At 36.2% G+C, this 26,037-nt stretch overlaps 1 protein-coding gene across 5 annotated transcripts in view; it reads left to right on the top strand.

Moving 5' to 3' along the window:
- The window catches only part of LOC122404938, a 128,274-nt gene that overhangs the window by 17,100 nt on the left and 85,137 nt on the right, over positions 1-26,037 (top strand). For all 5 annotated transcript variants that reach the window (XM_043409345.1, XM_043409343.1, XM_043409342.1 and 2 more), the window contains exons 2-3: positions 11,217-11,659; positions 18,740-19,032. In XM_043409345.1, coding sequence (XP_043265280.1) covers positions 11,217-11,659; positions 18,740-19,032 — 736 coding nt within the window. The remainder of the gene's footprint in view (positions 1-11,216; positions 11,660-18,739; positions 19,033-26,037) is intronic.

The following is a 26,037-nucleotide window of genomic DNA, read 5'->3' as shown; positions in this document are numbered from 1 at the left end:
GTTTAGTTTTTTTTTTATAATTACAGTTACTGTCAATAATAAATAAATAAAAAAAATCGTTCGTGAAAAGGTTAAACGCAACTCTATGAACGTTTTTCCATAATTAATCCCAGAAAACGACCACGAAAGAGAATTCGATCGATTTTATTTTCCTGTAAAATGTTTCCCCGCGACACCCGTGCCCTTATCGAACTATTCTAGCGAAATATTTTACCATATCACGATTGGATCTCCTTGCCGTACGTAAGAACCTCGCATCGCATTATTGATCTTCGTTACGGAACATTTTTGTCCACCTTTTTGCAGTTTTACAACAGAGAGAATTATTGGAGTAGAAGCGTAGCGACAGCTTCCGATGAAAAAAATTTTTGAAAGAGAATAATAAGTCTGTTCACGGTCCCCGACAAATGGAAACGTCGGAAGTGATTACCATCCCCCTCGAATCGGATTCGTATTCTTTTCGCGAAAATATTTTTTAGCAAATATGGCGGCAATGATCAAAATTCTTTTCTTCGCAGTCAAATTTATTTATTTCACGTTGTTAAGATTAATCCTAGAAATTGTAATCCATTTATAAAAATTACAAAATTATTAGTTTAAGTGAGATTGTCATCGAATTGTACAGCATCCCTTTTATGGCTGTTATTAGGGTAGTTTCATTCGAGTAATTTGAATTCTCTGAATGGTGTATTACGTTTAATTTCATAACAGTGAATTAAACATCATACATAATGCAAACTTTAAAACCGTGGTCTCCGTGAAACTTTTCTTTTTAAAAAAAACTCTCGAGTGCTTTTACTTACGAAAAAATGCCGCGGCATTTCGCTTTAATATAACCGATAATCCCTTAATATCTTGTAGTGATCGCGTTCGGGTTCCATTCACGGGCGTTATCAGCGAATATCGGCGGATCTATTAATATTTCATACATTTAAAGGAGACTCCGTTCCGCGGCAGTTTCTACGAAAGTGTCTCGAATCGTTATCGCCTGGCCGTTTGACCGGAATACCGCGTCATTATTTTATCCGATACCGCCCGCCCATAATGTTCAATTTTCACGGTGTCGAAAAAAAAGAAAAAACAACACCGCCCCGCGAGAGGAGACTTCGGTGTAATTGCAACGAGCCTAACGAACCCCTGGCCCTATCCAGTAACGCAGAAGGTCTTAATTAATCACTAACAATCAATTATCGGTTTCCAGTGTCATTTGCGAAATGGAAATGTCAGGTATGCACGTACCATAACGAACGAATGCAACTGAAATTTATATTTCTACTGCGCGTTTCATATGAAATGCAAAATATTAATCTTGATGGTCGTGGGTCAATAATAGGGATGTGTTTAGAATTTTTAAATTGTTCCAGAAATTGCTCATATATTAGATAATAATTTCCCTAATTTTTTAAGTCGAACCTTCCAACCTCGTTCATCCAATCACATAAATTTCAATACTCGTAGCTCAACAATGAGAATGTGTTTAGAATTTCTAAATTGTCCCAGAAATTGCTCATATATTAAACAATAATTCCCCCAATTTCTTAAATCAAACCTTGCAATCGCGTTCATCCAATTGTCGAATATTTTTCAAAAACAGCGCCTTTTACATAAAACGGTGCAAATATAAATCTTAATACTCGTAGCTCAACAATGGGGATGTGTTTAGAATTTTTAAATTATCCCAGAAATTGCTCACATATTAAACAATAATTCCCCTAATTTCTTAAATCAAACCTTGCAAACGCGTTCATCCAATTGTCGAATATTTTTCAAAAACAGCGAGTTTTACATAAAACGATGCAAATATAAATTTTAATACTCGTAGCTCAACAATGAGGATGTGTTTAGAATTCTTAAATTGTCCCAGAAATTGCTCACATATTAAAAAATAATTCAGCAGGTTAAATCGTCGACGAGAATATTTAAGAAATTTTTATCTTGATTTCCCCTAATTTTTTAAGTCGAATTTTGCAACCATCGTCAAATATTTTTAAAAAACAGAGCTTTCACATAAAACGACGCAATGAAAATCTTAATATTCGTAGCTCAACAATGGGGATGTGTTTAGAATTTTCAAATTGTCCCAGAAATTTTCCATATATTAAACAATAATTCCCCTAATTTTTTAAGTTAAACCTTGTAACCTTTTACATTAGCCCAATCGTCGAAAATTTAAAAAAAAACCAGTGTTTTCGCATAAAACGATGCAAATATTAATCTTAATACGCGTAGCTCAACAATGGGGATGTGTTTAGAATTTTTAAATTATCCCAGAAATTGCTCACATATTAAACAATAATTCCCCCAATTTCTTAAATCAAACCTTGCAAACGCGTTCATCCAATTGTCGAATATTTTTCAAAAACAGCGAGTTTTACATAAAACGATGCAAATATAAATCTTAATACTCGTAGCTCAACAATGGGGATGTGTTTAGAATTTTTAAATTGTTCCAGAAATTGCTCACATATTAAACAATAATTCCCCCAATTTCTTAAATCAAACCTTGCAATCGCGTTCATCCAATTGTCGAATATTTTTCAAAAACAGCGCCTTTTACATAAAACGATGCAAATATAAATCTTAATACTCGTAGCTCAACAATGGGGATGTGTTTAGAATTCTTAAATTGTCCCAGAAATTGCTCACATATTAAAAAATAATTTATCAAATTAAAACGTCGACGAGAATATTTAACAAATTTTTCTCTTGATTTCCCCAAATTTTTTAAGTCTAAACTTGCACCTATCGTTGAATAATTCTAAAAAATACGTTTCTGTTCCCCTTTTTGGAGCCCCGTACGTTTCCTCGCGTTCTTTTATTCCCAAATTCGGATACAGGTGTCGCTTTCGATACGGTCCTTTGTCCGTAAATTCCTCTATCTCGACAGTATTCGATCCCTTTTCGTAATTTCCCAGCCCACCCTTTCGTCTCGATTTCCCTTAAAATTCACTAACGCGCTCGACGATCCACGACGCGTGAATATTTGATAGATATAGGCCCTTTCCTTGATCCGATGTCATAAAAGTTCCACTATTGCCCGATTGATGGGAATTCGATATACGGGTACGCGTGTGTCCATGCACGAACGCGTACACGTACCACTGTAAATGTAACCAACTTCGAACCATTCCACAATAATGGAACCTTTATGATATTTGAACAAAGAGACTTTCGAGACATTCGTACCGTGGCGAATTTTCTTCGATCGTTCGCGAGCGGATATCGACAACGATGGAGAAAACCCATTTTATCGCCGAGTGAAACCTTTTCCCCTTGGCGTACCTAGCACCGCCATTTTCTGTTTGGCGATTTCTGCTCGGACGTTTCACGGAAAAGAGTAAACCGAGACTCGGATTCCCTTCATAAACCGTTAATTAACTTATTAAACGACTGCTCTCTTGACTTTTGTGCATTTTCGATCTAAATTCTTGGTATAATAACTCAAACTATCTTAGAGGTTAAAAATTCTATCAAAATCATTTTTCATGTAATGTTAAAGTTTTTAAAAAGACTAAATATAACAATATTTCAATACTATGGTGACTGAAATTGAGACTGGGGAGTTTAACTTATTAAATGACTTGGAATTTTTCAATCTTTGAAAAACCTGCCAATGGAGGTCGTAAAAAGAGAAATCGAAAAAAGAAAAACCATTTAAAAAAGCAGAGATTGCTAGGTACATGTCCACTAAATAACAAGCCCAAGTTCTCCGCCATTTTCTTCTTCTATTATCAAAACTCTGAAGAATTCCTATTATCATCGAGAAACAAGACTGATCAATTTTAGTAATTTCGTTCTAATTCCTTTCCCCAGGGGTTGAATCCCAAATTAAACGATTCTAAAATACCCGTCTTCGATATCTAAATAAAGGAACTTCGATATCCTTATTTTTAAAGCACGGCTCGCTGCAAAACGAACGAGATTTCTTTAAAAATGGCTCTCTAATAAATTGCAGGCAGCGCCATTTATAACATACATATTTCCACACGCAACCAGAAACATAACCTTATTTTTTCAGACACAAATAAATATTCTGTGAAAAGAGAAGTCAGGACTTTCATCATTCGTCTCCTTGGAATTTCCAAGGCTTTATTTTCGACTGCCCACTCTTCTTAATTATGGAAAACAATTACGTACAACTTTTTCTTGCCTGCTTCTTACCCATTTATTTGTTTTCTACGTGGTGCATGATTAATTCTCGAATTAGTTCAAGAAACTATTTAACGCGAACTATGATTCTACAAAATTCGTCTCCGCAAATTTTATATCCAAGTATCTCTTGTTTAGTCGAAAAGTGTAGAATTTGGGGAACCTTTCGCGGAGTCATCGTTGGAATTATCGCGGCCATATTGGAAACACCGACTTGAAACGGAACGGTGATTGGAAAAGATGCATCAGCCAACGTTGGTCTGGAAACGAGCACAGCGGTTGAATATCGATATAGAAATGTATTCCTGGTGCATTAGAGTTTCAATGACACTGTTATGCGTGTCGTTTGGGTTTTCGAAGGAGTTCCGAGTAGGCGTTACGACGGGACGGAACAAAGTTTAGAGCACGGTGTTCCGGAGCATGAAATTAGGATTTGGCGATGCGGGTGCTTTAATGACGCTAGAAAAAGTTCCGTAGCAATAAACAGCTGGAAGTTTCGCTACATTATAATTAACAGTTCGCTCGAATTTTTAGCCAACTTCCCGTTGTAACCACTCCCGGTGTAGTGGAGTATTTTACGAGGTAATTATACGATAAATTTGAATATTCAAAGAGTAAATAATATATTTAGCATATATTATTAGTAAAACTTTGAAAAACAAAATCAAATCGTGTAAATTGAGTGGGAAAATTAGAAAGTTGCTCGAGTGCATCAGTGTATAACTAATTCACTGTCTTGTGTTATTTATTATTTTACTGTCTTCTCTTCGAGACTATTTAGGGGAGAAAATCAAATTTGGAAACAGCCATGACAGTAGAATTTCGAACTATGTGTGAATCAGTATTTTCTGATGCAGAGTTTACAAGATAAGAAGATATTAAGCTGATTATAGCGATATTTCCCGTACTCGCCGCTAGAGGGATACGCTTCTGACTTTCTCGCAAGCGCTCGACCAACTATCTAATATTACAGCGTTCACAAGCAAGCTCAGAATTTTTTTCATAATTCCTAGTATCTAGCTAACTATGATTAGAAAAATTGGTATTTGGGGATTGCAAAATTATTGAAAATGAGTTGAGATTAGCAATAATATTACAGCGTCCACAAGTAAGATTAGAACTTTTTTCATAATTTCTAGTATCTAGCTAACTATGATTAGAAAAATTGGTATTTGGGGATTGCAAAATTATTGAAAATGAGTTGAAACTAGCAATAATATTACAGCGTTCATAAGCAAGCTCAGAACTTTTTTCATAATTTCTAGTATCTAGCTAACTATGATTAGAAAAATAGGTATTTGGGGATTGAAAAATTATTGAAAATGAGTTAAGATTTGCACGTTGCTAGTGTTTTCCTCTTGGAAAGTCGCTGTCTAGCGTTGGAGCTCTGGATTGCCTTGCATCGTGTCGCGCAATTCGAGATAATTCGATGTGTCCCCGAGCCTATCATTAGTAATTTAGTTGTATCATCGCAAGCTGCGATACGACGCTTCAGCGAAGTAGATACGTCGGGTTATCTAACGAGAGAGAATCGCGCGGACAAAAATAGCGCTTCCCTCGCTTCAAATAATTGTTCCATTTCGGACATCGATACCATCAAAGTCGATTAACTTTCTCGTAACACGTCGATTTCATAACTCGATTAACCGGACAGGAATAGATGCGAACAGAGAGCGGTCTCCGAATCGGTTTCCTAATAATCTAAATATTCTACTCGTGACAGACTAGCGCGAACGGATTGACGCGTGGAGCGGATCGATGCGCCAGAAGGCACCAAACGCATTCTTGGCCCTTTGTATCCATTGCAATAATATCGAAAGCTAGTAGCAATCTCTCAAAAAATTATTTTACATTTTTACTTAAGGTTTCTAAATTCTGTACTAGAAGATTCTGTCCTTCGACAGGTTTCAAAAATCGAGTTCTCGTTTCTGCAAATTAAAAATACACTTTAAACCTGAGCTTCTTAAAATTTTATTCGGGGGATTTGATTTGTTTTTTTTAATAATTTTTCATCAGGTTTAAAAAATCGAGTTCTCGTTTCTGCAAATCAAAAATACACTTTAAAACTGAGCTTTTCAAAATTTGATCCGGAGAAATTTTTTTTAATAATTTTTCGTGACGTTTAACAAATCGAAATCTCATTTTTGCAAATCAAAGAACACTTTAAAACTGAGCTTTTCGAAAGTGTAAAATTTCATCCGGGGAATTCGATATTTTTTTTAATAATTTTTCATCAGATTTAAAAAATCGAGTTCCCATTTTTGCAAATCAAAGGACCCTTTAAAACTAAGCTTTTCGAAAGTGTAAAATTTCATCCGATGGATTTGATTCTTTTTTTTTTTTTTACGATTTCTCCGTTGCATTCACGGCGTATATTTATAAAAGAGAAAATTCAATTTGTTTTTCGTCAGAAATTTCGACCGTTGTGAGTGAAAATTTGAAACATGCAAGAATAATAACAGGAAAAATTCAGCAACGATTTTCCCTGGTTTTTTCGAGTCCCCGTATATCAATAATTCGAAGCAGATTCGCAATTTCCCATTGGACGTGCGCGTATCGATGTATTTGGACGATTTCGGTAACCCGAACCGGAACGAGCGTTAATAGAAGATAAAAGAATGTTTGCCTCCTTTTTTCCCCCCCCCCGAGCAATTACGAATTGACAGGTATTAACAGATGAATCGTTACGCGCGTAGTTACGAAACGCTCGAGCCAACGGAGTTATAAATTTCATCGAAACCGCGGAATATAAATTTCCCAGGAAAAAAGCCCAAAAAAAAGAGACGTTTCGAGCGATTGGAATTCGTGGTGCTCGCGTATCGCTGGTACTTTTCCCTCGAAATGTTGTTTTTTCGCCGACGTACTAGAAAAAATTGCCAAAAACGAACGCTTTGAAATTTCTTTTTTTCCTTTGAAGCTATTTCTATGAAACAATAGTTTTATAAACGTATCAATTAACCCGTTTAGCCGTGTTTATCTCCAAAATTGATATCACGATTGAAATTCATTTTTCACGGTTCATTTCTTATTTTCTTTCCGTTGCGTTGGAATTCCCTCTTCGTTGCAAGCGCGCGTTTAGAAACGTAATATTTTCGGAAGGCGTTGACCTTCTCGTCGCCCCCGGTTAATTGAAAGAAAATATTCGCGCCAGACTCTGAAAAGTTTGAGGCAACCGTTTGCACGTTTTCTGCTCGCGACGTTTTCATTTGGGCGAGGAAATGATGTTTAACCACTTCGTTTAAATTATTTTCAATATTTAACGGTTTAATTTTGTTGAAATAACTCTCGACGATCGAGAAATAATCGAAAATATTCAAACTCTTATTTTTACACGCTTTGAGTCGTTTTAAAAATGTGAAAAGACAGTTTCTAAACGTGTTTTTGATTAGTTTGATCGTCAACGATTGAAATGGAATTTTGGAAAAAGAAAACAGTACGAAATAGATAAAATTTTTAGTCCCCAATGGTGGTAACCTAAAAATAGGTTTCCGCCATTTTGAATGTTACATTATTTTCAATATTTAACAGTTAAATTCTGTTGAAATAACTCTCGACGATCGAGAAATAATCGAAGATAAACTGTTTTATTTTGACACGCTTTAAAATTATAAAATTTTTGTTCCCCGGTGTTTGTAACGTGAAAATATGTTTTCGCCATTTTGAATGGTACAATAGTTTCCTTCCTTATAAGTCTGAGTAACATTGTAATGCGTAGCTGGGTTGAGTGTTTCACACTTGACACAGTAATGTGTCCCGTACGCGCGATTCGCGGCGATGTCGAGTGGCATAAAAGGTACTCGGAAATTTTTTAACTTGTAACCGTGCACATGGCGTCGCGACAACGCTCGGCATTGTCGTTCCGTGATTAAACACAGCCCCGACGGGCAGATATTTTTGTCAACGATCGCAATTCCTTCTGTTTACGGTGGAAACTTTGGGATTGTAATCGCCGGGAAAAGGGAGTTCTTCCTATCGAAAATTTAATCGGAATCGACACGTGTCGCTCAGCGAACTTTCCTCGCGAGAACTTCCACTCGATGTGGCTCGATGACATCGATAATCCGATATCTCCTTCGTCCGCGATCAGGAATTGTTATAAATTAAATTAGTTTACCTGGCACGTCAGGAGTGATGTATTAGTTTTCAAAATTGAACTGGGAGTTGTTAGCTCCTTCCATGACCATTTAGCTGGACGAAATCTGGGCCCAAATGGTAGGTGTAAACGCGTGGTAAACAGACCAGATTGATGCTAGATTGCTTTGTAACGAAGATTATAAGAATTGTGACTATTGCAACGTATCGATAGGAACTAATACTCAATCATGATCGTGATTTGCTGTCCTCGAGTTTGGTTCGTCATGCTTACCTTTGGGACAACCTTCTGTTCGCGAGTCTGTGTTAGACTCGTGATATTCCGCTTTGGGCCAAAATCTTCATTACAAATCAAACTCGTTAAACCCTTGCCTTACGATTTAATTTCCAACTGTAAGTGCCAAACACCAAGGTTTGGCCCTGGAAGACTTATCACATATCTGAAACGTCTTATTCATGTTTGGCCCCGGAAGACTTATCACGTCTCTGAGACGCCATTGTAAGCTAAGAGGTTAACCCTTTGCGGACCGAGAGCTCTTCACCGTTTCGTTCCAGCAGGTCCGCGCTGGATTCGCAAGTGCGTACCAACCGGTCCGCACAGATTTCACCAATCGCTTATCCGCTTGGTAGCGTTTACTTTGGAAAACATTTATGACCTTACTAACGAAACGTACTTATGAATTAGTAGATATATAAAATAAAATTGAACTGTACGCCACGGTGGGTTTGAAAAGACTAAAATTAAGCCCTTAAGTTCAAGATGCATGGTTTATTTCAGAATTACTACACTGTAGCTCTTATCTTATCTCGTTTAGTTTAAAATTGAGATATAGTCGGGTGAAACTTGATACAGGACGCCGCAGAACACAGAGCGATGTCGAGCCACACTCGACATAGGACGCGGCAGAACGAAAAGCGATGTCGAGTCAAACTCGACATAGGACGCGGCAGAACGAAACGCGATGTCGAGTCACACTCGACATAGGACCGCAAAGGGTTAAAGTACTGGAAGGGGTTAATAATGTACGGGAACATTGCGATGAACAAACGAAAAAAGCTTGAAAAACATCGAGTTGCAAATTAAATACTGTTGGTCAACGTGACCTTGAGATTCAAGGCCACCTTTAATGGCAAAGAAATGAGTAATAGCTGGCTAATGGAGAAACATATTTTACTAATTTTCAACACTCCAAATAGCAAAATGAGCAAATTTCAACACATAGTAAACTGAGCGAATTTCAACACTCCAAATAGCAAACAGAGCAAATTTCAACACTCCAAATAGCAAAATGAGCAAATTTTATATAAAAAAATAGCTAACTATTGGAAAAATCTATTTTACTAATTTTCGAAATTCCAAGTAGCAAAAGAATACCAAATTTTATATAAAAAAATAACTCATTTGTGGAGTGTTGATGATGTACGTGGCAGGAGATAACCTTTTATAAGAAAACTGTATTTCGATACATCTCCTCTCTCGCGTGTCGCGAGACGTACTGACTAATCAAGATGGCGCATCCGCTTGCATTATGGTGGCGCCCTCACCGATCGACTACGCGACGCTCTCGATCTACAATCGAATTCAATATGGAACAATCTATTTTACTAATTTTCGAAATTCCAAGTAGGAAGAGCACCAAATTTAATATAAAAATAATAGCTGGTTATTCGAGAAATATATTTTACTGATTTTCGAAATTCCAAATAGCAAAAGAATACCAAGTTTTATATAAAAAAAATAACTGGCTTGTGGGATAATCTATAATACTAATTTTCGAAATTCCAAGTAGCAAGAGACGACCAAATTTGACATAAAAAAATAACTGGCTTGTGGAATAATCTATTTTACTAAATTTCGAAATTCCAAGTAGCAAAAGAATACCAAATTTTATATAAAAAAATAACTGGCTTGTGGAATAATCTATTTTACTAATTTTCGAAATTCCAAGTAGCAAGAGTAGCAAATTTGATATAAAAAAATATAGTGGGTTATTGGAAAAATCTATTTTACTGATTTTTCAAAATTCCAAGTAGCAAAAGAATACCAAGTTTTATATAAAAAAATAACTGGCTTATGAAATAATCTATTTTACTAAATTTCGAAATTCCAAGTAGCAAGAGTATTAAATTTGATATAAAAAAAAAATAGCTGGTTATTGGAGAAACCTATTTTACTAATTTCTGACAATCCAAGTAGCAAAAGAATATTAAAATTTGATATAAAAAAATAACTGTCCTGTGAAATAATATATTTTACTAAATTTCGATATTCCAAGTAGCAAAAGAATATCAAGTTTTATATAAAAAAAATAACTGACTTGTGGAATAATTCTTTTTACTAAATTTCGAAATTTCAGGTAGCAAAAGAATACCAAATTTTATATAAAAAAATAACTGGCCCTGTGGAATAATTTATTTTACTAATTTCTGAAATTCCAAGTAGCAAGAATACCAAATTTGATATAATAAAAATTAGCTGGTTATTGGAGAAACCTATTTTACTAAATTTCTGAAATTCCAAGTAGCAAAAGAATACCAAATTTCACATAAAAAAAAAGTAACTGACTAGTGAAATAATCAATTTTACTAATTTTCGAAATTCCAAGTATCAAGAATACCTGATCCAAAAAAAAAAAAATAGCTACCCATTAGAGAAACCTATTTTCCCAATTTCCAAAATTCCAAGTAGCAAGATTACCTCTTATATATAAAAAAAGATTCCCATATTTTATTATAAAAAAAGATTCCCATATTTTATTATAAAAAATGTTAGCTCCCCTGAGAGACGAGAAAAATTGATTTAACACAATATATAATATAATATTCGTGCCCCTGGAGACACAGATTCGAAACAAAACTTGACTCCCTCGTCCGCGCGCCACGAAATTAGTTTTACGCGGGCCGCTATCAATCAAACAGCGACGCGTCCTCCATCGATTTTCCACTAATTAAACTAAACCTTGTGTGCATGACAGGTGGACGTCTCAACCCAGGTGGATCTCCATGGCGGTTTCGGCGCATCCGGCGGCAACATTAGCATCGACTGGGATCGCCGTGCGACCCCGCTCTACTCCCGCGAGGACATCAAAGAGCAGTATTGCATAACCAGCCGGCAATTGGACGCTGTCGAGAAATCCGAGGGCGGGTTCTTCGGTTGCCTGTCGACCCGCGGCCCGTCCCCTTGCAGCAACGCGCGTACCTCGATACTATCCGCTTGCGTAAGAAGCGTGCCCAGCGACGAGAACCTCTGCGACGCCCCCTATCCCCGACGACCCCTGCAGATCATGTACCGTCAGCCTCACCCGAGCTATCCGAGGGGCTTGTACCGTTACGACTTCGAGGACGAGGCCGACTGGATCGAGAGTTCCTACTTCCGGCGACGACCCAGATCCTTCTGCACCGTCTCCGATCCGAAGAGGTAAGCTCTAATTTTATTTATGGAATCCCCCTAACCATCCCAGGGAAACTTGATTCCTACCAGTCGACGAGGAAAAGGGAAAAGCCCCTGAAACCGGCATTTGCTATTTTCATTTTCCAAACGCGATCGACATCCTAACAGATGTAATTTCGATTTCTTATCCACTGGGGGTGTTGTTGTACTATTAGATTCCCCATTTTTATTAATGTGAATTGATAGCTTTGTAGAAAGTTGCCTTCAAATCTCTGAATGCAATAATTCTAGCAGGTTCTCGACGCTGGGATATTGGATGATCGAGGAGCGTATACAGGGTGTTTGGATGCCCCTGGGAAAAATTTTAATGGGAGACTTTAGAAGCTGAAATAAGACGAAAATCGAGAATATCAATTTCTTGATCGAGGCTTCGTTAAAAAGTGATTAAAAAATTTCAAATCATTCTCAAAAAATTATTTTTAATTGTGGAGGTGGATTACAATCATTTTTGGTGAATACACATACCCCCGAAATCCTACTCACTTTCTAGAAAAAAATTCGAGAAGGTGTGAAATTTTTTGACGGGAAAAAAAATTTCAAATCGTTCTGGAAAAATTATTTTTGGTTGCAGGGGACAATTACAATTATTTTTGGTCATTACACGAACCCCCGAAATCCTACGCATTTTCGAGAAAAAAATTCTTTACTGAAAATACAATGTTTGACCAATGTCTGACCAATTCCCCTTAAATTTCATGCGAATCTTTAAAATGCCATAACTTCTGAACGGATTGAAGGATTTTAATGTTTCAAACGGCAAACAACGCGTATTTTGGTGAAGAATATGTAGAAATTCTAAAAATATTCGAAAAGTTGCTCCTTGACACCGTAAAGTGAAAAAACCCCCCTTAAAAATGGACCAATTTTCAAATGACCATAACTCCTACAATAGTGAATATATTTAAATGAAATTTTGAGGAGAACTAGAGCTCCTAGGTACCTACACAAAAGTATTAGACAAGTTTTGCGTAGTGCATCAAATAAAATTACTAAAAATCAAAAACGAATTTCTAAGACAAATCGACAGGGCGTAGGTGCCTTAATTTTTGGACGAAATTAAGAAATTTCAAATCATACTAAAAAAATTATATTTAGTTACAGGGGTCAATTACAAGCATTTTTGGTGAATACACATACCCCCGAAATTCTACCCACTTTCAAAAAAAAAATTCGAGAAGGTGTGAAATTTTTGGACGAAATTAAAAAATTTCCAATCATACTAAAAAAATTATATTTAGCTACTATGGTCAATTACAATCATTTTTTATGAATAGACATACCCCCGAAATCCTACACAGTTCCGAGAAAAAAATTCGACTAGATGGACAAATGTTTCGACGAAATTGAAATGTTTCTAATCGTTTAAAAAAAATTATATTTAGCTACTTGGGTCAAATATAAGCATTTTTAGTGAATAGACATATCCTCGAAATCCTACCCACTTTCGAGAAAAAAATTCGAGTAGGAACCGAAATATTTCGACAAAATTAAAAAATGTCAGATTGTTCTAAACAAATTATTTTTAGTTATGGGGATGGATTACAATCATTTTTGGTGAATACACACACCCCCGAAATCCTACGCACTTTCGAGAAAAAAATTCTTTACCGAAAATACGTCTGACTAATGTCTGACCAATTCCCCTTAAATTTCAGGCGAATGTTTAAAATGTCATAACTTCTGAACGGATTTGAGGATTTTAATGTTTCAAACGGCAAACAACGCGTATCTTGATGAAGAATATATAGAAATTCTAAAAATATTCGAAAAGTTGTTCCTTAACCCCGTAAAGTGACAAACCCCCCATAAAAATGGTCCAAATTCTAAAACGACCATAACTCCTACAATAGTGAATATATTTCAATGAAATTTTTAGGGGAACTAGAGCTCCTAGGTACCTACACAAAAGTATTAGACAACTTTTCCGTAAGTCGTCAAACAAAATGACGAAAAAATGAGAAATGAATTTTTCGTAAATCCCAGGTGTTGGCCTTATTTTTGGCCTCTGAAATAATGGTTGCTCTTAACACGTTGACTACCATGTCACCCATATCTGGGTGACACGTAGAACTCACAGGGGACGCGTCGCTCGAATACTGGCGACGTTCATATTTTATCATGTCGCCAGCGATATTACTTAGTATTTCCGATAGCTTGTGGTTGTTGTATTTCCACAGAAATCATCCGGGAATAAGCTACTGTATGGACAAACCAAATTAACAATTTACAACAATCATACCATAAACACAAAAAGAAATAAAAGAACAATTCCTATTTCATTCTGAGCTTCAGACTCGACAATCGTCCATAAGAATTGTGCTTAGATTTTGCAATGGAGTTTCTTTAACACGTTCTGCAAAAGTGAAACGTTGATTTCAGACCATTGTAAGCTACATAACCTAAAATTTGTTTCAGCAGTTATTATCGTAACCTTAATTCTATTCAAACTTATTTCCCTGGACGTCTTAATTTGAGAATCAATTTTTCTAGTATCACAATGGTGAATCCTGTCAGCTATATATGGGTTTGACGTGGCGGTCAAAGTGTTAAAAACAATTATCTTCTTCTTTCGCTTAATTCGCTCTACATCGATCTGGTAGCGCGAGCTGAAACGAGCATCCTCCGTCTCATGACGCGTTAATCATCAGTAGTACAGTGCATTTACTACTGTGCTCGCTATAACGACGACAACGTTCATGGAGTGTAAAGAGATTTACTGCCCCCCCCCCGCAGAAAATATCTGCTCTTTCACGGTGCTGTGATTCGACGACATAAATATCCCCGAGTGGCAGAAAGGAAAATTAACCACTTAACCTGAGACATAAAGCGCACAGCCACGATAAAATCTTAAGAGGGAGCTTACGTGGCTCGTAATGTGTTTGTTATATGCGTCGTTGTTCGAGGGTTTCCATGGAAAGCTCGAAAAATTTATCCCTGGGCTACCTGGTACCCCCCATTTAGACTTTTTAAACTTAATCTCGACGCTTGTCTCAAAATTTTCCATGGAAAGCTCGAAAGGAAATGGAGATTACAGGTTCGATGGCCACGTTGAATGATTCAGTTTGTTCCTGGATACCTGGTACCCCCCATTTACGCCTTCGAATTGCTTCTTTTTTATCCCTTCTGTGTATCGAAAATTTGTATAGATTTCTTAAATTTGATCTCGACGCTTTTCTCAAAATTTTCCATGAAAAGCTCGAAAAGAAGTAGAGATTACTCCATTCGATGGCGCGTTGAATGATTCAGTTTGTCCCTAGCTACCTGGTACCCCCCATTTACGCCTTCGAATTGCTTCTTTTTTAGCCCTTCTGTGTACCGAAAATTTTTATAGATTTTTAAAATTTAATCTTGATGCTTGTTATAAAATTTTCCATGGATGGTAGGTCGTGTTATAGTTCGTTAAAATAGTGGACTGTGGACATGTTGTAAAGATGCAATTTTATTTATATAGATCGTCGAGAATAGTGCTCAGAATGCTTTAATGACGACGTAGTTTCAAGGTTGCGTGTAAACGATCGATGAAAAATTATGTTCCCCGGGGTAAATTGATGTATTTATACGTTATCGGCGCATCGACGCGAGAACTGCAGGTGTAAATGCGGTAAAGGCGTGCCAAGATGCCGGGATAGAAAACAAATATCAGCCAGTACTACTACACGCAGCATCAAAGAGAATAATCTAGCACAATTGCAAAAAAAAAAATTCTATATAATTAAAATTAATATCGTGAAGGACGAGGACAATTCCCTTGTTCCAAGTATTTCGATATTTTTATTTTTATTTCGAAAAAAAAAATTTCATTATTCGCGGACGAGGAACGGTCATAATAAGCTGCAAGGAGACTTTGCCAACGCGTAAAAGCAGAAAGAGGATTTGCTTTATTAAAATTGGAAGGGAATCACGGCGGCAAAGATGGAATAATAACGCATCCTCGAAGACAGAGCTGAAATCTAAATGCAATTTATTTAGGTCGTTGTTTCAGCGTCGCAGAAGCAACGCGTCACGCCGTCACCCACTTTTCTCCAGATAATACCTGTCACACGTGAGATCGGCTTGTGGCCGACAACAATGGGAATGAGAATGTAGCCATCGTGTGTACCAACGTCTCTCTCTCCCTCCCACTCTCGTTTCTCCCGTTTGTTATTAAAAAGTGAGTGTCATCGTACGAAGATAAATTTTTGTCCACTAATTAGCTCGCACGGTCGAGTCACAGAGAAACTCGAATATCGATTATTAGGACGAAGTGAAGTCTGTGTGTTTGTGATTCCTCTATAACTACTGTCGTCGGTGTTCGATTCGAATTATATTTTACTGAGTTGTTGTTCATATTTTGACGGAAAGTATAAGCTACTGTTGGGTGCAATTTTTAATAAAATACAAAATCTCTGTGTGTTTGTGATTACACCATAACTATTACTATCGTTGTTCAATGCAATTAAAATTGTACTGAGTTGTTGTTCATATTTCGACGGAAACTATAAGCTATTCTTGGGTACAATTCTTAATAAAATACAAAATCTCTGTGTGTTTGTGATTACACCATAACTATTACTATCGTTGTTCAATGCAATTAAAATTGTACTGAGTTGTTGTTCATATTTCGACGGAAAGTATAAGCTACTTATATTGGTTACAATTCTTAATAAAATAAATAGTCTGTGTGTTTGTGATCCTTCTATAACTACTGTCATCATTGACCAATTCAAATAATATTTAACTGAGTTGTTCTTCGCATTTCGACGGAAAATATAAGCTACTTATATTGGTTACAATTCTTAATAAAATAAAAGGTCTGTGTGTTTGTGATTCCTCTATAACTACTGCCATCGTTGTCCAATTCGAATAAAATTTTACTCAGTTGTTCTTCGTATTTCGACGGAAAGTATAAGCTACTTGTATTGGATACAATTCTTAATAAAATACAAAATCTCTGTGTTTTTGTGATTTCACCCACAACTACTACCATCGTTGTACAATTCGAATGAAATTTTACTCAGTTGTTCTTCATATTTCCACGGAAAATATAAGCTACTTATATTGGTTACAATTCTTAATAAAACAAAAGGTCTGTGTGTTTGTGATTCCTCTATAACTACTGCCATCGTTGTCCAATTCGAATAAAATTTTACTCAGTTGTTCTTCACATTACGGCGGAAAGTTTAAGCTACTTGTATTGGGTACTATACTTAATTAAATAAAAAGTCTGTGTGTTTGTGATTTCTCTACAACTACTACCATCGTATTACCATCTAATCTGAATAATATTTTAATGAGTTGTTCTTCGCATTTCGACGGAAAGTATAAGCTACTTGTATTGGATACAACTCTTAATAAAATACAAAATCTCTGTGTTTTTGTGATTTCACCCACAACTACTACCATCGTTGTACAATTCGAATGAAATTTTACTCAGTTGTTCTTCACATTACGGCGGAAAGTTTAAGCTACTTGTATTGGGTACTATACTTAATTAAATAAAAAGTCTGTGTGTTTGTGATTTCTCTACAACTACTACCATCGTATTACCATCTAATCTGAATAATATTTTAATGAGTTGTTCTTCGCATTTCGACGGAAAGTATAAGCTACTTGTATTGGATACAATTCTTAATAAAATACAAAATCTCTGTGTTTTTGTGATTTCACCACAACTACTACCATCGTTGTACAATTCGAATGTAATTTTACTGAGTTGTTTTTCACATTTCCACGGAAAATATAAGCTACTTATATTGGTTACAATTCTTAATAAAACAAAAGGTCTGTGTGTTTGTGATTCCTCTATAACTACTGCCATCGTTGTCCAATTCGAATAAAATTTTACTCAGTTGTTCTTCACATTACGGCAGAAAGTTTAAGCTACTTGTATTGGGTACTATACTTAATTAAATAAAAAGTCTGTGTGTTTGTGATTTCTCTACAACTACTACCATCGTATTACCATCTAATCTGAATAATATTTTAATGAGTTGTTCTTCGCATTTCGACGGAAAGTATAAGCTACTTGTATTGGATACAATTCTTAATAAAATACAAAATCTCTGTGTTTTTGTGATTTCACCACAACTACTACCATCGTTGTACAATTCGAATGTAATTTTACTGAGTTGTTTTTCACATTTCCACGGAAAATATAAGCTACTTATATTGGTTACAATTCTTAATAAAACAAAAGGTCTGTGTGTTTGTGATTCCTCTATAACTACTGCCATCGTTGTCCAATTCGAATAAAATTTTACTCAGTTGTTCTTCACATTACGGCGGAAAGTTTAAGCTACTTGTATTGGGTACTATACTTAATTAAATAAAAAGTCTGTGTGTTTGTGATTTCCCTACAACTACTACCATCGTATTACCATCTAATTCGAATAACATTTTACTGATTGTGAGTTGTTCTTTGCATTTCTACAGAAGGTATAAGCTACTTGTATTGGTTACAATTCTTAATAAAATAAAAATTCTGTATGTTTGTGATTTCCCTATAACTACAATCATCGTCATCCAATCCAAACAAACTTTAACTCAGTTGTTCTCTACATTTCAACAGAAAGTAGTAAAGCAGCTTACATCACCTACAATCCTTATTCTTCCAACATATAAAATCAACAACCTCCATTAAAATCCAAAGAACTATGCATTCAACAACACACTAATAAACACATCCCTCCCATAAAATTAATATTTCCCTGCAACAAAATACAGTTTCTCGAACTACGTACAAACAACTATGCAAATTTCGAAAAACCCTGCCACCACTAGCATCCGGAAAGAGTAAAAAATTCACAAAGAAGGGTCTCCGTTAGTGCCCCCTCCATTTAAATTCGCAATAAACGGTGTCTCGCGTATGAACCGAATAAATTAGCAAAAATGAATAATCTGCCCCCTCTCCTCCAATATAAACACGAAATCCGTCGAATTTTGAAACGCAACAAAGTTCCAGCAGAAGTTAGGTTAAACCACCCCCCCCCCGGATGTGCTTACTCGCGACTCGATTGACCCGGAAGTGGAGGAAGGGATGAGTTTTTCAAAGTTTTTTCTTCGTCGAAGGTACACCTGGCTTCCGGAGGATGAGGAATCGACGAAACTCGAGGGTCCCCGGCCGGTACTGCCCCCTGCACCCCCGCCGCCCTCGTCGCAAGCCCCGAAAACGAAACACGTGAGCTTCGCGAGGTCGCACACGCTCACGTCCTTCGACGTGCCCAGGAGCGGTAGTCCTCCGAGGCCCCAGAACCAGGAACGGCTTATAGACTCGCAGCCAACGATGCAGAACACGATGCTACCCTCGACCTTACCCTTGATGCACCCTTACGCCGCCGCCGAGCCACGCGTTCTCGTCCTCGGTGAGTTTCTTTTCTTAAGGCGTGATTCCACTGAGGCAACATGTAGCATGCGATGCGACTAAATACAATTTTATTAAGGCAACATGTCGCATGCGATTACGACGCATGCAACATGAAATCGACGTTATTGTAGACACTTGACATGTGTATTTGCTACACATTCATTTGTTTCCTTTCCGAAATAAAGAAACGCGGGATTATTTGATATTGTTTTGTCGAATCGACAAGATTGAACATGTCGAGCAATGTCGTCAGTTAATGACAAGTAGCATGCTACAGGTAGCATAGTGTTACCGAACATGTGACATGTTACAAGTCGCATAGTGTTGCCTCAGTGGAATCATACCTTTATGTAAGTGCAGCGACGCGCTCGATTTCCTACGCGTTGCACGGATCACGGGGAAACGATGGGAAACACCACGATACGGAACACCTTGTCGAAGAATGGAAGATAATTATACAAGGGCGTTCCAAATCTCACCAACCCTCGTCATTGCATATGATGAATTGGAAAAATTGGAATTTTTCAGATCTCTTTTCGATGCTTCGAGGGTTTTAAAAATGATAAAGTATTAAAGAAAGAAATTTGCAAATGTTAGTACATATAGAGATAATTGCATGGTCAACCAGCGACATCTGCTGGAGTAACTGAAGCTACTGTCTTATAATATCTTCAAATAATATACAATAAAATTCTTATGAAATGGTATTTTATATGGTATAATAATATTAATGATATTTTATGGCCATTTTATGGTATCAAAAAAAGTTATTTAATAATAGAAAAATTTTCATATATCCAATGAAAATGATAATTAAATATAATTTTTAATTTTATATTAAAAATTGTAGTTTCAGAAAATTGCATGGTTTCATACAATTTACGGTGAAAAATTACACTTCAGTTCGTTTTTAAGAAATTTTTTGAGGCCTCTCACCCCTATCTGGAATAATTAATATTTTTATACGAAATTTCTACAAAGTCCAAGGAATGTACTTTCGTTAACATTAACCAGTCAACTGTGTATTATGAAATTAGATTCTAATAAAATGACTTTTATTTTTTTTATTTATTTACTTAAATTAACATAAATATTTTGCACGTGAACGGAAAGAAAAACATGAATAATCAATTTCTTACTTTAACTTGCTGTCAGAGAATGGTGTTGAGCAAAGCATGGTACAATGCATAATGAATATTTGGACCCCTAATTGCTTTTGTGATGACTGATAAAAGACAATGATACATTTACGAAAACTAATTCGTAGTATATGCGGTTTTTTTTATATTAATTATTTATAATTATTATTTGTTTGTTTTAAACATTTCAACCGGTTTTTTTTATATTATTTATAATTATTATTTGTTTGTTTCAAACATTTCAAACATATTAAAATTTGAATTAAAATTCATGAATTAAATATCAAATTACAACAAAATTTTACGTATGACGGATATAGTCAACACACACACACTTAACTGGTTAAACATTTGTCAGAAGTTTCATAGTTACGGGCAAAAGATTCTTGAAAATTGCCTCTATTTTCAGGCATCGCGGTGGTTTCCCCTCTTAAAAGTGGTGCAAAATACGAGTTTATGGACCTACGAAATGTATAATATCGCGGTCGCGACGAATCGTGTCGTAAAGGTTAGTTTGTGGTCCGATGGTATGAAGATAAATGCGAATAAGACGCGATGGCGTCCCAACTGGAGATCCATAATCCGTTAATGGTTCAACTAAAGACTCATGACCTCATTGTAGACCAATTAGAGACCCGTGGACCTCGCGTTTAATGCCAGCCCAGCGAGAGAGTGGCTGAAATTGTTTAATAACTACTCGCTGTACGAGTGTAAAAATAATTTCACAGATTCCATATAGAAGGAAAGGGCAAGGCCTTCGAGCCATCAATTTTGTTAAAACTTAAATTACAGACACTCGATAATTTTTTAAATATTAATGATTAAAATTTCATTATTAGCTAGAAATATAATTTTAATTTATTAAGTCTGAATTACCACTATGGGGTGTGATAGTAAAGAGACTCCTACCCTGTAAGGTCCAAAGTTCAATTTTTCAAAATTACATAAGTGTTTTTCTCCTAATATAGATAAATATAAATAGTCAAATTCATCTCATGTGAGACCTCAAAAATATCATTTTTTTTTTTTTACTTCATTTTTTGAATATATATTTAAGAATCTACTGTTAAATTTTGAGAGATAAATGTCAAGTATTGTGGATTGTAGAACATTTCGTATAACGTCAGATGTAACATTTCCTTAAAAAAAAAAATTAAGAAAAATGGTTCAATTTTCCATCATTCACATGAGACTCCCCCCTTAAATAAAATATCTTTATTTGTAACAGAAATTTTTCTTCATTTTAAAAGTAATTCAATTGCAAATTTTGTTATTTTTATACCACTTATTTTAAACGTTAATTAGCATTCCATTAATCAAAATCTATAATAAGAGAAAAAAACTTAGGGTAGTTATCGGGAATCGAACCTTGGGCCTTCCTTTTACTTCACTGTACGCCCTAGTGAGACTCGATAGATTAAAATTACATTTCTAGATAATAATAAAACTTTAATAAATATTCCAAAAATTCCTGAGTAATAAACCGAATAATTAAATCGACAAGGGTGCAAAGTTCCAACAAAATGTCGCAGTTTTCGTTGAAAATTGCCTTACAACGCGAACGTTTGGAAAACAGTGCTTTCGTTTAACTAAATCGCGTGTCCTCGGAACCGGGGATCTGCATATTAACTGCACCCGTCCAGTTAATTGTTTTATATTCAGCCTCTTCGCACGTTTTCGATTGGATTCGCGTTTGGCGACTTCCCGGGAATAACGGATCCAATACTTTAATGCCATTTTCTGCTCCCCATTGTCTGGCGACTCTTGTTTGGGATCATTATCCTCTTGTAACAACCAATTTGCACACTTTTTCCTTCGAGCCACTTTTAAAATATCAAAAGAGCTCCTTCATATAATTTTATCGTTCACTCGGCGTTCACCTAACCCTTAAATATCCACCTTTATCGAACACTCAAAAGATTATCCTGTTTTAATTGTTATCGATGATCTTGTGAATTTGAAAAATTGTAAATTTCTTGGACGAAAGATAACGATATTCCGCGTCTGCGTATCAGTCGCAGGAAAGGCACTTTTCCAGGAAATTAAGCATTCAGATTCCTGCTCCGTCAATTTCTTCCGCGTTAAGCCAAGAAAAAGATACGAATAAAGTAATTGCAACGGAGTATCCTCGCGATCGAGCTCTCCTTTGTAGGATAACTTCTAGCTAGAGTTTAATAATGGCACTTCCACGCATTTATACATCCCTTCGTTGTGTTTGCCCGCGAAATTATGTACCCGTGTCTGAGCGTTTTTCGTAATAAAGACGTTTAATAAACGGCCCGGGGAAGCACAAAGAAAGTAATATTTAAGTTCCCGGGCGAAACTTTCCAACTCCACTTTTCGATCCTCGAGAATATTTGAGGTCGGACGACCTCGTGTATAATTTTTTAAACGAAATCGTCAGAAAAAAAAGACCCATTAACGCGGAGATTAAAATTAATTTTCTCCCCCGAGGACGCGGATACTTCGTGAAATAAAGAAGGATACAAGATGGCGGCTCGAGGTGTCACGAAACTTTTTAATCGTTTGAATATTTAACAAACCATGGCTACCGTGAATGTGCAATTTATTCTTAATGGTGGAGAAAGTTTTCTTCACAACAATTTCATTGAGAAAAGTATCAACGAGGTTTTTTCTAACCTCAAAGTGTTCTTCGAGAGAGGATCTAAAAATTTTATTAACTATGCCTTCCAAGGAGAGGAATTTATACGTTGTTTATGAGTAGACTGCCGATCTTTATGCAAATTCATATTTTTATTAATAGAATTAATAAAATGGGAGAATTGTAGATGGTTGTCTCAACCCTTAAATATAATAATTCGTATTTCTTATATTTTTGCATATCAAGTGCATAAACATCCGTAGTCTATTTATGAGAAAAGAAAATGAAACGAAAGTTGTGGTCTGGTTTTGATAACTGGATGACGCGAAGAGAATGAGGATAAGAAATCTCTTTTTGATTCCGCGAATCTCGCCGGTGCACTTTACGGGTCAATTTTCACGTATCCACACTCTTTCATAGCCCCCCGACTCTCGACTGAGTTTTTCACGAAACGCGTAGCTCCACTCGTTCCTCAAAAGCACATACACACCTTCCGCGTGTAACTAAATAGATCCTCACTGGACTAAGGACACTCTTTAAAAAAGTGTTTCTATAGAATGGCGCGCTTAAAACTCTCTCCCCCTTAAAGTTACGGCTTTAGATCCCGGGGCGAAAACTTTTATGAGATTTAAGGCCCGCGCGGTGAACATTTCCAGCCTCCCCGCGACCAATATTCGAATAAATAGCGAACGCCAAGATGGCGCTGGCTCTAGAATTCCTAGATGGAAATTAATAATCCGCTTGTTACGAAACTATCAAATTTTCATTCCCGTGATTGCTGCGAGTGATTTCGAGTCGAGACGAGAAGAATGAAAGTCGATTCATCAATTTTCAGGCACGTACGTTTAACCCTTGGACCCGCGCCAACTAGGCTAGCTGCGGGGGGCTAAATTAAGAAATATATTATTCCGAACTGAGGGAACGCTTTTCCGGTCGAGTGTAAAATATTATCGAAACTGTGAAATACAAAATGGAGATCGCGTTGTAATTAGTGTTCGAGTGTTCATAAAATTTAAAGATGGCGTTGTTAATAGGCGACATTTGGTTTCCAGGGGGTGAGGGGAAGCTCGATTAAAATTATTATCGAAACTGTAAAATACAAAATGGAGATCGCGTTGTAATTATTGTTCGAGTGTTCTTAAAATTTAGAGATGGCGTTGTCGATAGGTGGCTTTTAGCTTCCAGGGGGAGGGGGAGACTCGATTAAAAATATTAAAATTGACCACTTTGTATAATCGAGTGTAAAATATTATCGAAACTGTAAAATACAAAATGGAGATCGCGTTGTAATTATTGTTCGAGTGTTCTTAAAATTTCAAAATGGCGTAGTCAATAGGTGGCCTTTGGCTTCCAGGGGGACGGGAGAGGCTCGATTAAAAATATTAAAATTGACCACTTTGTATAATCGAGTGTAAAATATTATCGAAACTGTAAAATACAAAATGGAGATCGCGTTGTAATTATTGTTCGAGTGTTCTTAAAATTTCAAAATGGCGTAGTCAATAGGTGGCCTTTGGCTTCCAGGGGGACGGGAGAGGCTCGATTAAAAATATTAAAATTGACCACTTTGTATAATCGAGTGTAAAATATTATCGAAACTGTAAAATACAAAATGAAGATCGCGTTGTAATTATTGTTCGAGTGTTCTTAAAATTAAAAGATGGCGTAGTCGATAGATGACCTTTGGCTTTTGAGGAGGGGTGGCTCGATTAAAAATATTAAAATTGACCAGCACTTTGTACAATCGAGTGTAAAATATTATCGAAACTGTAAAATACAAAATGGAGATCGCGTTGTAATTATTGTTCGAGTGTTCTTAAAATTTAAAGATGGCGTTGTTAATAGGCGACATTTGGTTTCCAGGGGGTGAGGGGAAGCTCGATTAAAATTATTATCGAAACTGTAAAATACAAATTGAAGATCGCGTTGTAATTATTGTTCGAGTGTTGTTAAAATTAAAAGATGGCGTAGTCGATAGATGACCTTTGGCTTTTGAGGAGGGGTGGCTCGATTAAAAATATTAAAATTGACCAGCACTTTGTACAATCGAGTGTAAAATATTATCGAAACTGTAAAATACAAAATGGAGATCGCGTTGTAATTATTGTTCGAGTGTTCTTAAAATTTAAAGATGGCGTTGTTAATAGGCGACATTTGGTTTCCAGGAGGTGAGGGGAAGCTCGATTAAAAATATTATCGAAACGGTAAAATACAAAATGGAGATCGCGTTGTAATTATTGCACGAGTGTTCTTAAAATTTCAAAATGGCGTAGTCAATAGGTGGCCTTTGGCTTCCAGGGGGACAGGAGAGGCTCGATTAAAAAAATTAAAATTGACCAGCACTTTGTACAATCGAGTGTAAAATATTATCGAAACTGTAAAATACAAAATGGAGATCGCGTTGAAATTATTGCTGTGTTCTTAAAATTTAAAGATGGCGTGGTCGATAAGCAGCCTTTGGCTTTCGTGGAGGGGGAGGCTCGATTAAAAATATTAAAATTGACCAGCACTTTGTACAATCGAGTGTAAAATATTATCGAAACTGTAAAATACAAAATGGAGATCGCGTTGTAATTATTGTTCGAGTGTTCTTAAAATTTAAAGATGGCGTTGTTAATAGGCGACATTTGGTTTCCAGGGGGTGAGGGGAAGCTCGATTAAAAATATTATCGAAACGGTAAAATACAAAATGGAGATCGCGTTGTAATTATTGCACGAGTGTTCTTAAAATTTCAAAATGGCGTAGTCAATAGGTGGCCTTTGGCTTCCAGGGGGACGGGAGAGGCTCGATTAAAAATATTAAAATTGACCACTTTGTATAATCGAGTGTAAAATATTATCGAAACTGTAAAATACAAAATGAAGATCGCGTTGTAATTATTGTTCGAGTGTTCTTAAAATTAAAAGATGGCGTAGTCGATAGATGACCTTTGGCTTTTGAGGAGGGGTGGCTCGATTAAAAATATTAAAATTGACCAGCACTTTGTACAATCGAGTGTAAAATATTATCGAAACTGTAAAATACAAAATGAAGATCGCGTTGTAATTATTGCTGTGTTCTTAAAATTTAAAGATGGCGTTGTCGATAAGCAGCCTTTGGCTTTCGTGGAGGGGGAGGCTCGATTAAAGATATTAAAATTGACCAGCACTTTGTATAATCGAGTGTAAAATATTATCGAAACTGTAAAATACAAAATGGAGATCGCGTTGCAATTATTGCTGTGTTCTTAAAATTTAAAGATGGCGTTGTCTTTGGCTTCTG

The sequence above is a fragment of the Colletes gigas genome, unplaced genomic scaffold (assembly GCF_013123115.1).
Source record: "Colletes gigas isolate AHSC1104 unplaced genomic scaffold, ASM1312311v1 Colletes_gigas_Sc00003, whole genome shotgun sequence".
Classification (NCBI taxonomy): domain Eukaryota; kingdom Metazoa; phylum Arthropoda; class Insecta; order Hymenoptera; family Colletidae; genus Colletes; species Colletes gigas.
This window is presented reverse-complemented; position numbering and strand designations above follow the sequence as displayed.